Source organism: Bubalus kerabau, chromosome 7 (assembly GCF_029407905.1).
Source record: "Bubalus kerabau isolate K-KA32 ecotype Philippines breed swamp buffalo chromosome 7, PCC_UOA_SB_1v2, whole genome shotgun sequence".
Classification (NCBI taxonomy): Eukaryota; Metazoa; Chordata; class Mammalia; order Artiodactyla; family Bovidae; genus Bubalus; species Bubalus kerabau.
This window is the reverse complement of record NC_073630.1, coordinates 59,733,010-59,745,235: the sequence shown is the minus strand read 5'-3', so window position 1 is coordinate 59,745,235 and position 12,226 is coordinate 59,733,010. Positions and strand designations below refer to the sequence as shown.

General features: G+C 38.5%; 1 protein-coding gene across 20 annotated transcripts in view; it reads left to right on the top strand.

Annotated features, from left to right (window-relative positions):
* Positions 1-12,226, top strand: part of ARAP2 (ArfGAP with RhoGAP domain, ankyrin repeat and PH domain 2) — a 573,065-nt gene that overhangs the window by 456,190 nt on the left and 104,649 nt on the right. For all 20 annotated transcript variants that reach the window (XM_055588221.1, XM_055588229.1, XM_055588224.1 and 17 more), the window contains 4 exons: positions 1,795-1,994; positions 8,238-8,323; positions 9,095-9,277; positions 11,655-11,829. In XM_055588221.1, the coding sequence (XP_055444196.1) occupies positions 1,795-1,994; positions 8,238-8,323; positions 9,095-9,277; positions 11,655-11,829 (644 nt within the window). The remainder of the gene's footprint in view (positions 1-1,794; positions 1,995-8,237; positions 8,324-9,094; positions 9,278-11,654; positions 11,830-12,226) is intronic.

Sequence of the window (12,226 nt, the reverse complement as noted above, 5' to 3'; positions counted from 1 at the left end):
GGTACAGGGGGTTTGTGGCAGAGAACTTCCAAGCTCTCTCTGGATGCACCACCCTCCTGGCACCTCAATGTGTTCATCAGCCTCAGAGTTCTTCAAACCCTGTTGTTTGGGGGGATTTTATGGAGGTTTCATTTAGTAGGTGAGAATGATGAAATCCAGGGTGTGTGTGCAGGTGCTCAGTGGTGTCTGACTCTTTGCAATCCCATGGACTGCAGCTCACCAGGCTACTCAGTCCATGGGATTTTCCAGGCAAGAATACTGATGTGGGTTCCCATTTCCTCCTCCAGGGGATCTTCCCAACACAGGCATCAAACCCTCATGTCCTGTGTCACCTGCATTAGCAGGTGGATTCTTTACCACTAGTGCCACCTGGGAAGCTCTGAGACCCTGGGCCGTTGATGACTAAGTCAATTACCAGCCTGTCTCACCTTCCCAGGGGCTTCCCAGGTGGCACCAGTGGTAAAGAATTCACCTGCCAATACACGAGACGCAGGTTTGATCCTTGGGGTTGGGAAGATCCCCTGGAGTAGGAAGCAGCAACCTGCTCCAGTATTCTTGCCTGGGAAATTTCATGGACAGAGGAGCCTGGTGGGCTGCAGTAGCAGAGTCAAACATGATCAAGCACCGCAGTTCTCTCCTTCCGAGAGGTCAAGGGATAGGAAAGTTCCAGCTCTCTAGTCCCATCTTGGTCTTCTGCTGACCAGCTCCCATGCTGAAGCCGTCTAGTCTCCAGTTAGAAGCTGTCCATTAGCATATAAAGGGTTTTTGCCACTCAGGGGATTCCAAGGATCTGAGGAACTATACACCTGGAACCAGGGACAGGAACCAACCTATTTTCCATTGTATCCTGTGGGCTCTGACCAATCTCTGTAGAGAAGCAGAAAAGAAACCACTAAAGAATTTATAGATGTGATAGTGATAATGAAACTTGGAGTGATTAAAAAATATAATCCATGGAGGCCACTGAATTTCTCTATAGATTATGTAGGATATTATTAGTCCTCTGTTATGTTCATTGTATCTCAAAGCATTTTCATCTTCAGAACAGAAAATTGTAGTGTGAAGCATCGTTCTATGGGTCATTGACTGAGTTTGGGGCACTGTGTATAGCACATTTTTCTGGCATATTATAAGTACTCTCTAAATATTTCTTGAAGGAGTGAACTGATGTTTTAATGTTTTTATTCTTTCACTCAGGTACTCAATAAGCACTAAGAATTGGAATAAATAGGAATGAGGCTAAAAATGAGTTAGCATTCTGTTAGAATACTAATCACTTAAAACTTTCTTGATTTCTCAGTTTCTGAAAGCCATCTGGACATTCTTCCAATTAAAAAAATCTATTTTTAAGACAAAAAAATCAAAATTTCTAGTGGGTGTTTTTGATAACTTAGTTTCAGACTATGGCATATTTTCTTGGCAAAATAATCCACTTAGTCCTGAAACTCTGCCAGTCTCTTATTGATTATGATGTAACCACTGCTTAGAAAACATGGCCTCAACTTTTAAGCTTTTGACCTAACAAGGTGATTTTTATATCCTGGTCAGAAAAATGTGTATGTTAATTTTGGCTCAAAATAGGTAAACAAAGTCATAAGCAACGTGGAAAGTTAAAGGAAAAAAATAGATTTCTCAATGAGATGGTTTTTAACCGAAAAGACTCTGCAACTGCCTGGAAGGCATATTTTTCAGCTGCTGTCTCCTTTGTGAGTGAAATGAATATACAAACCGAACATACTGCTTAATTGGCCTTTACAAGGGAGATCGATAATGCAGAAACGTTAATTGTTTCAGCTTTACAGCTGAGTCTGAAAAAGAGAAACAAGAGTGGATTGAAGCTGTGCAGCAATCAATAGCAGAAACTCTCTCTGATTATGAAGTAGCTGAGAAGATTTGGTACAATGAGTCCAACAGGAGCTGTGCAGATTGTAAAGCCCCAGATCCTGACTGGGCCTCCATCAATCTCTGTGTTGTCATCTGCAAGAAGTGTGCAGGTAATTAGTGATAAGTTACGCTCATCGCTGTTTGGTGGCAGATTGGCACCAAAAGCTCTTTAGTGTCATATATATTGTGTCCCAGCTAATGGCTATGAAGAATAAAAGCAGAGAAAGCTTATTACATTTAAATCAAATTTAGAAATATCATTCTATACTTCTCTTATGCATGGCTTAGAGATAAAAATTGATTTTTAAGCATGTAATCATTTTTTGTGTGTGTGCCTACTGGACCATGTGTGGATTTTTAAAAGACAATACTGAAATTTTCAGATTTGGGATGAATGTGTTTCAGAATGCACCCTGAACACACTCACTGTTCGTATGATTTGTCCCTTTTCCCAAATCATATTTTGTAAGATGTATTTTTCACATTTCAGTGCTGCTCTGCTTTCTAATCTTGTTACACAAGATCTGTTCTCTCTTACAATGAGAATTATTATATAGAAGCATTTTCCAGGCATGTTGAAGTTTATGAAAGTAACCAGTGTTGTGACTTGTTTTCTCCTTGTGACCTTAAACCTTATGGACTATTTGACATCTCGTATTTGGGAGGTAAGGCAACTGTCCAAGTGAGTGAAGGGAATGGACCCTAGCTTAGGTATGTGACTGTGGAGGTCTTGGAGAAATTAGCTACAACCTAAACTTTCCTCCGGAGAAGGCAGTGGCACCCCACTCCAGTACTCTTGCCTGGAAAATCCCATGGATGGAGGAGCCTGGTGGGCTGCAGTCCATGGGGTCGCTAAGTGTCAGACATGACTGAGCGACTTCACTTTCACTTTTCACTTTGATGCATTGGAGAAGGAAATGGCAGCCCACTCCAGTGTTCTTGCCTGGAGAATCCCAGAGACGGGAGAGCCTGGTGGGCTGCCGTCTATGGGGTCACACAGAGTCGGACATGACTGAAGTGACTTAGCAAACTTTCCTCAGCTCTTCAGCTCTACCAGGTACTGTGCTGGTCCTTGGAGTTAAATCTATAAAATATGAAATATCCTGCAGAAATATATAGTACAATTATGTAAAGTTTAAAAATAAAATAAAATTAAAAAAAAAAAAAAAAAAAAGATAGCAATAGAGTTGAGCACAGGTTTCATTGAGACAATGCAGAGGAAGAGCTCCTATCTCAGACAGAGCAAAGACAGGACAGTTGCTTCAAACTCTTCAGAGTCTTCCAGAGCTCTGTGCTACCACATTTCTCATCCTACTGAGGTAGGAGTTCTCAAAAGCGGATCAACTACAATAGCAACCAAAAAGCCTCAGTTAATCCTCCTTGACTTTGCATTTTCTCCCAACCTCTTCTTTCCAGTCTCATTGGAAGAGAGAGTGTCTATCCAAGGCTATTCTGGCTTCTTATGTTCCCTTTCTCTCCTCTCTTCTCTGAGTCCTTACCCCATCACTTATTCACTCTCTAAGTACAGTAGGCCTTTCACAGTCACAGGTTCCAGATCAAAAGTAGTTGGAAAAAAATTCCAAAAAGCAAAATTTGAATTTGGATGTACCTATAGTTGTTACTTAGCATTTATATTGTATTATGTATTTTAAGTAATTTAGAGATGATTTAAAGTATTGAATATAATAGAGAATGTGTATAAGTTATATGAAGATACTATGGCCATATTATACAAGGGACTTGAGCATACTTGGATTTTGGTGTCTGTGGAGAGTCCTGGTATCAATCCTCTGAGATACTGAGGGACAGCCATATTCAACTATGGTTTATTTGGTTCAGCATGTAAATTTGCATAATTCTGTTCTGTTAACACCCGATCTCTGAAAACTTATTATTCCCTTAGATATACTTCTCTGTTCCTTTTTCCTTTCATAGAGAAGATACTTTCAAGAGTAATAGTTTATGCAGGTTTTCATTTCTTTAACTTCCTACTATATCATCAGCATCCTGTAATCAGTCTTCATCTGCCTCACCTCCAATAAAAATATTTTCCAATAAAAATACACATTTACCAGTGTATTTTACCTCTCAGTTTCTATGTGGTCAGTTCCTATATTCCTTGCACTCTCCGGAGTATTTGACATTCTTGACCAGTCTGCCTCTCCGTGACTTCCCATCCTTCCTCAACTTCCAGCAGGCCATTTTCTCTTAGTGTGCTCTTGCTATTCTGGTCATCTTTTGCCTGCTCCTAAAACATGTGTGTTGCCTTGGGTTGTATCCTCAGATCTCTTTCATCCTGATATTCCTGAGTGATGTTATTTATCATTTGAATCCAACAGTCTTTTTAAGCAGGTGTTTCTTACTCTGTTGGAAACCATACTCCTGTATCTCCTGCTAGGGTTTCCACTTGGATTTGCTCAAGATACCTCAAAGTGAACATGATAGTATGGAGTTCTCACTGCTTCCCAGCTCACTACATAAAACTGAATATTTTCCTATATTACAAATCTTGATCAGAAGTGATCTACTCTGCCCTTCACTCAAGCCTGAGAGTCCCTCTTGACCCTTCCCCTTTCCTTAAAGCCCACCAGATTCCATCCTGGTTTTACCTTCTAAGTATCTCTAAATCTGTTCTCCACTTCACTTCTTTTCCTACTGCCTCAACTCAGAATCTTAGGCTACTCCAGCATCCTTTCTTCCTGCCTGCCTTTGGGCTTTACTACTTTTAGTATTGCCTTTTTGTAGTCTCCATAAGTGCAAACCTATGCTAGGTCTTGCCATGGGAATTCTAGGCATGGTGCTCTGAGTATTTTTTTTCTCAGAGAAGGGAGGAAAGGAACCTATCTAATGTACAGAGAGGAATGAACTTTCTCATGATCATTAGGCAGAAGATCCTTAAGACCAAAATGATGTTTTGTTTTCTTTTCTCCTCAGCTTAGAAGGAGTCTGACATAGGCCTGGATGCCCAGTAAAGTCTGAATGATGATTTATACAGCAGAATTAAATTGATGATACTAGAATGTTGGGCTGTTACTCTCTTCCAGGTATAATAGTAGAATAAATAATCCACTTTGGATTTTTTAAGTATACATTCATTAGCTAGTATATTGCTAGTCTTTTTTTTTAAGAGTAAGGGATGATATCTGTATTCACATATATGTAATTTACACAGACCCATTATAAAGTTTTAAGTGACTTAAAATTTCTAGTCAATTACCAAACAATGAAAAAATTATGTATGTATACACATACATACATGTACACACATAAACACATATACATGAATACATACTTTTAAAGGGCTTCCTGGTAGCTCAGCTGGTAAAGAATCTTGCCTGAAATGCAGGAGACCCCAGTTCAATTCCTGGGTCAGGAAGATCCCCTGGAAAAGGGATAGGTTACCCACTCCATTATTCATGGGCTTCCCTGGTAGCTCAGATGGTAAAGAATTCACCTGCAGTGGGGAAACTTGGGTGTAATCTCTAGGTTGGGAAGATACCCTTGAGGAGAGCATGGCAACCCATTCCAGTATTCTTGCCTGGAGAATCCCCATGGACAAAGGAGCTTGGTGGGCTACAGTCCATGGGTCACTAAGAGTTGGACACGACTGAGTAGGTGATTTCCATAATCTTTCTTATTTTTGGTTATGATTTCTGTTTCATTACTTCTACTACTGTGGTATTGGAGAAGGAAATGGCAGCCCACTCCAGTATTCTTGCCTGGAGAATCCTGTGGACAGAGGAGCCTGGTGGGCTGCTGTCCATGGGGTCGCACAGAGTCGGACACGACTGAAGCGACTTAGCATGCATGCATGCATTGGAGAAGGAAATGGCAACCCACTCCAGTATTTTTGCCTGGAGAATCCCAGGAATGGAGGAGCCTGGTTGGCTGCCTTCTGTGGGGTCGCACAGAGTCGGACACGACAGAAGTGACTTAGCAGCAACTGTGGTATAAAAAAGTAGGTAATAGTTTAAGTTGAAAAGATATATTAATCCAGACATACATATATTTCTTGTTGTTGTTCAGTGGCCTAGTTGTGTCCAAATCTTTGCTACCCCATATTTGGCAGCACGTCAGCGTTCCCTGTCCTTCACTAGATCCTGGTGTTTGCTTCAACTCATATCCATTAAGTTGGTGATGCTATCCAACCATCTTATCCTCTGTTGCCCCCTTCTTGTTTTCAGTCTTTCCCAGCATCATGGTATTTTCCAATAAGTCAGCTCTTCGCATCAGGGGGTCAAAGTATTGGAGCTTCAGCTTCAGTATCAGTCCTTTCAGTGACTATACAGGGTTGATTTCCTTTAGGATTGACTGGTTTGATTCTCCTTCCTGTCCAAGGGACTCTCAAGAGTCTTCTCCAGCAGCATAGCTCAAAAGCATCTATCCTTTGACGCTTAGCCTTCTTTTTGGTCAGACTCTCATATCTGTACATGACTACTGGAAAAACCATAGCTTTGACTATATGGACCTTTGTTGGCAAAGTGATATCTTGGTTTTTAATACACTGTCTAGGTTTGCCATAGTTTTTCTTCCAAGGAGCAAGTGTCTTCATGGCAGCAGTCACCATCTGCAGTGATTTGAAGCCCAAGAAAATGAAGTCTCTCACTGATTCCATTTTTTTCCCATCTATTTGCCATGAAGTGATGGGATTGGATGCCATGATCTTAGTTTTCTGAATGTTGAGTTTTAAGCCATCTTTTTCACTTTCCTCTTTCACCTTCATCAAGAAGCTCTTTAGTTCCTCTTCATTTTCTGCCACTAGGGTGGTGTCATCTGCATATCTGAGGTTACTGATATTTCTCCTGGCAATCTTGATTTCACCTTGAGCTTCATCCAACCTGGCATTTCACATGATGTACTCTGCATGTACGTTAAATAAGCAGGGTGACAATATGCAGCCTTGACATACTCCTTTCCCAGTTTGGAACCAGTCCATTGTTCCATCTCCGGTTCTAACTGTTGCTGCTTGACCTGCATACAGGTTTCTCAGAAGGCAGGTAATGTGGTCTGGTATTCCCATCTCTTGAAGAATTTTCCGCAGTTTGTTGTGATCGACACAGTCAAAGGCTTTAGTATATTCATTGAAGCAAAAGTAGATGTTTTTCTGGAATTCCCTTGCTTTCTTTATGATTCAGTGAATATTCATAGTTTGATCTCTGGCTCCTCTGCCTTTCCTGAATCCAGCTTGTATATCTGGAAGTCCTTGGTTCATGTATTGCTGAAGCCAAGCTTGAAGGATTTTGAGCATAACCTTGCTAGCATGTGAAATGAGCACAATTGCACGGTAGTTTGAGCATTCTTTGGCACTGCCCTTCTTTGGGATTGGAATGAAAACTGACTTTTTCAGTCATGTGGCCACTAATTTTCTGGAACAGTGAGTGCAGCACTTTAACAGCATCATCTTTTAGGATTTTAAGTAGCTCAGCTGAAATTCAGTCACCTCCAATACCTTTGTTCATAGTAATTCTTCCTAAGGCCCACTTGACTTTACACTCCAGGATGTCTGGCTCTAGGTGAGTGACCATACCATTGTGATTATCTAGGTTATTAAGACCTTTTTTTGTTTATAGCTCTTCTGTGTATTCTTGCCACCTCTTCTTAATCTCTTTGCTTTCTGTTAGATCCTTACTGTTTCTGTCTTTTATCATGTTCATTCTTTCATGAAATGTTCCCTTGATGTCTTCAATTTTCTTTAGATTTGTAGTCTTTCCCATTTTGTTGTTTTCCTCTATTTCTTTGTATTGTTCATTTAAGAAGGCTTTCTACCTATCTCTCCTTGTTCTTCTCTGGAACTATGCATTCAGTGGGGTATATCTTTCCGTTTCTCCCTTGCCTTTAGCTTCTATTCCTTTCTCAGCTATTGTAAAGCTTCCTTAGGAAGAAACCACTTGGACTTTTGGCATTTCTTTTTCTTTGGCAGGTTTTGATTGTTGGCTCCTGTACAGTGTTACAAACCTCAGTCTATAATTCTTCAGGCGCTCTGTCTACCAGATCTAATCCCTTGAATCTATTCCTTACCTCCACTGTGTAATCATAAGGGATTTGATTTATACCTGAATGGTCTTGTGGTTTTCCCCACTTTCTTCAATTTAAGTCTGAATTTTGCAATAAGGAGTGGATGATCTGAGCCAAAGTCAGTTCCAGGTCTTGTTTTTCTTTCTCCATCTCTGGTTGCAAAGAATATAATCAGTCTGATTTCAGTGTTGACCATCTGGTGATGTCCATGTGTTTTAATGTTAATACAGACTGCCATGTATATATACATACATACTTTTTAATGGTAAAATACATGTACATAGAAATTCAAAGAGAATTATTATTATTATTATTTTTTTTTTTTTTTTGGTCTACAGGGCAACATAGATCTTTAGGACCAAAAGATTCCAAGGTTAGAAGTCTGAAAATGGATGCCAGCATTTGGAGCAATGAGCTCATTGAGGTGAGTCTGACTTGACTGTGGCGTGATCAGCGAGAATCTGGGAGGAAATGTGCAGTTGGTGGCGGGGTGAGGTTACTTTAGGATTTCTCTGATCAAGATCTCAGCATAGTATAAAAAATGGCTTATCGCCTGTTGTATAGTAGTAACTTTCTACCTTAACTTTCAGAAAGCTTCCTAAATGAGGTAGTTACTTTAAAAATAAAAATAAAAAATGCAAGGAGCTTTAATGGTAATAACTACTTTAAAAGGCTTGGCAGCTCTTTTTAAAGCCAGAATTTACTCTCTTTCTTTTTAACCCAGCATGGATAAAATATCAGAGTGGTGGATGCAAACATTTGGCAAAATTGACTATTCTTTATCTCGGCCATACTCTGTCATTAACTGCGATCTTGTCTAACTTGTTGTCTCCTGCATCTATTCTGTGCTTGGGTGTAACACTCTCAGCCATATTAGCCCACCTACTCAGCCATTTTAAATGGATCTGTCTCAATGTGAGCTAGCTTCATAAAGTAATAATGCTTTTGCTGCAATTTGTGTTGCTTGCAGTTTCTTTTCTAGCTAATCTTTTACCATTATTAAGAGCAGCTAGGCTGTTTAAATAGAAATATTGTCTGCTTTCACACTGCATCTTCCAGAAAAAAATTGGATCTTTTTTGGATTTTTTGCATATTTTACACTAAGCTGTGCTTTAATTTGTCATGTGACTCAGTTTTCTGCAGATTCAAATATATTGTTTAAATTGATACATTTTGTAATTATTTGATAATTCAGCTTTTCATTGTCATTGGAAACAAAAGAGCTAATGACTTTTGGGCTGGTAATCTTCAAAAAGATGAAGAATTACACATGGACTGTTCAGTAGAAAAGAGAAAAAATTTTATCACTCAGAAGTACAAAGAAGGAAGATTCAGAAAAACCCTTTTGGCATCTCTCACCAAGGAAGAATTAAATAAGGTAACCAGTGAAATGTAACAAAAGACATGGATGTTAAGGTCTTTTTAAGTGTGTGCCAAGGGTTTTGAAAACATGTTAAAAAAAATAAACTTCTGAAAATTTCAAAAAATTTTTTGAAATTTTGCTGTTTCATAAAATTATTGTTTAATTTTATTGCCTTTTGTAACATTGCACCTTAGATCTTTTCCCTTCATTTCACTTGAGGATTCATTATCAACAGCAAGTAAACTTTTCCTCCCTCACTGAAGTTTCTATCTGATGTACATCCACCCCAACTAAAACTTGAACAACGTTCCCCATATTAGGGACAGGATACTGAACATAATAAGTTCAGCTAGTATGCTGCTGACTTGGTGTCAACAAAATGAACTTCATTTACTCAGTTTATTGTTACAAACAGTAGTTTGTTTAGTGCCATTGATTAAAAGTGTCCTTTGCCTTTGGCTGAGTGATTCTAGGTCTTCTTGTGACCATTCTATATTGCTCTTTTAGCAAAGAATTTGTTTAACATCTTGCCCTCCTTTTTAAAAAAGAATCAACTGCTTCAATTTCTTGTGTGTCAGAAGGTTCTTCTATGTATAGATATTGAAAACATATACTTTTCTATGACTAGAGTATGCTTTCATGGTTCTCAGTTCTTTAAAATGCATTCAGTGTCAATGCTTATTGGATAAGCATCCCCAAGTAAAGAGCATTATGCTGAACATTTTGGAAAATGAAGACCTTTTCACTTCTTCTCTAGAAATTATAAGATTTATACAGTTGTTTTATATTTCTCTTCTATTGGTTTAGTTACCATAAATTAGGTTCTTGCTTCTTTATACATCTTTGGTATTAGTAAAGTGAGGCCACCAGTTGATTTTAAAGCAATGATGTACAATAAATGCAAGATGCAGAATCTATACGTAAGGTAGGGGAGAGTCAGAGAGATGGGACAGAGGTCGGCAATCATATATAGGTTATTACTACGTCACTTAGTTTTGTTCAGGGTGATATTTTCACGGATGCTAATTTCTATGAAAATAACTGACCATTTATCCTAGACATGCATGGAATAGTGATAACAAGGTATAACCAAGGGTTATAATTAATCTAGTTCTATGCACCAGAGGCCAATAAAAAATAAGTACATAAATAGTAAGTTGTGAATTTGGGGAAGTAACTGGCAAGATTGGAGAACTAGGGCATATTTCCCCCCCAATGCATTCTCTCTTTTTGATAATGACAGGAATCTTGTCAAAGGGTAAATACTGATGACCCCAAAGGAGATTTTTTCTGCCACACCATATAGATACCCTGAGCTAAGATATTAGATAAGCTTGACTTTAATTACTAGCTGTTTCTTTCTTCTTCAAGATATATAGGGATGTCTGTCTGTCAGGATTTACTACCACATTGGGCTTCTTAAAAATGGTACTCTTCACATCAGTGAATAATTTTTAAAAATTACTTTATTGAGGAGATACTGCTTAAAAATTGTTGGCTCTGTGGATGTCTTCATCAGAAAACTGTATATTTAGGTCCTCTACCCATTTTTTAAATTGGATTGTCTCTTTCTAATTGAGTTGCATGTGTTATCTGTATATTTTGGTTGCTAACCCTTATGCAATATATGGTTTGAATATATTTTCCCTTGTGCTGTGGGTTAACTTTTCATTTTGTTGATTGTTTCACTATGCAGAAGTTTTTTAGTTTGCTATAATTCCACTTGATTTTTGCTTTTGATACTTGTACTTTTGATATCATATCCAAAAAATCATTGCCAAGACTGATGTCTTCTCTGGTGGCTCAGCAGTAAAGAATCCACCTGCAAAACAATTGCTGCAGGAGACGTGGGTTTGATCCCTGAGTTGGGAAGATTCCCTGGAGGAAAGCATGGCAACCCACTCCAGTATTCTTGCCTGGTAAATCCCATGGACAGAGGAGCCTGGGAGTCCATAGGGTTGCAAAGAGTTGGACACAACTGAAGCGAGTTAGCACGCATGCAGAAACATTCATGCAAACAAAATATTTAGTGGATACTTCATTACTGCATTTGAAGTATTTTGAAGTTTCTGAGCATTGCCATTATCATAGTATGTAAAATACAGAAAATATCTTCTATGGCAGATATAATGGATTTGAAGATTTGGAACATCATTGCCATAAAAAAATGAATAGACTTTTGGTGATCTTCTGTTGAAATTTAAATTCATGTAAATTCATTTAAATTCAGGCCTTCGTTACATGTTGGTTAGTTCAGGGCGTAATAATTATTAGATTTGTTAAAAAGAAATACAAACTTCATCTCATAAACGAATTGGCAGACTTTCTTGCATTTTAATTGCTAGAATTATATCTTCTTCACTTAGAAGTTGTATTTTCTTTTATTGACCAGGCTCTGTGTGCTGCTGTGGTGAAACCAGATGTTCTGGAAACAATGGCTTTGCTGTTCAGTGGAGCAGATGTCATGTGTGCAACAGGTGATCCTGAGCACAGCACCCCCTATCTGCTGGCCAAGAAGGCAGGGCAGAGTCTGCAGATGGAATTTCTCTACCATAACAAGTTCTCAGGTTAGTCCCTCTCATGCCTTCATGAACCTGGTCTCTCCTGATAGATCCTTAAAAGGACTGCAGCGCAAATCTGTAAATTTCTCAAATCAGAAACACCATTCGAATGAAAAGAAAATGTAATTGTCAGAAAGACAGAAGATGCTTATTAAGACCCATGTTTTATTTGCTTTCAAGGAAAAGTTTAGGAAATCAATCTTATATTTGTCCTTAATTCTCTAAATGGAAGATTAAAATAGTTAATTCCATGTAATCATTTTCACTAAAATTAAATCCAGTTTTCATGTATGAATAATAAACACAACCAAAGTGCTTATTTGCAAATTTTATGCAAAGCAAAATAAATGTTTCTGTGTCTTTATTCTGCAGTATATTTGAAGTAGTTTTTCTTCTATCTCAG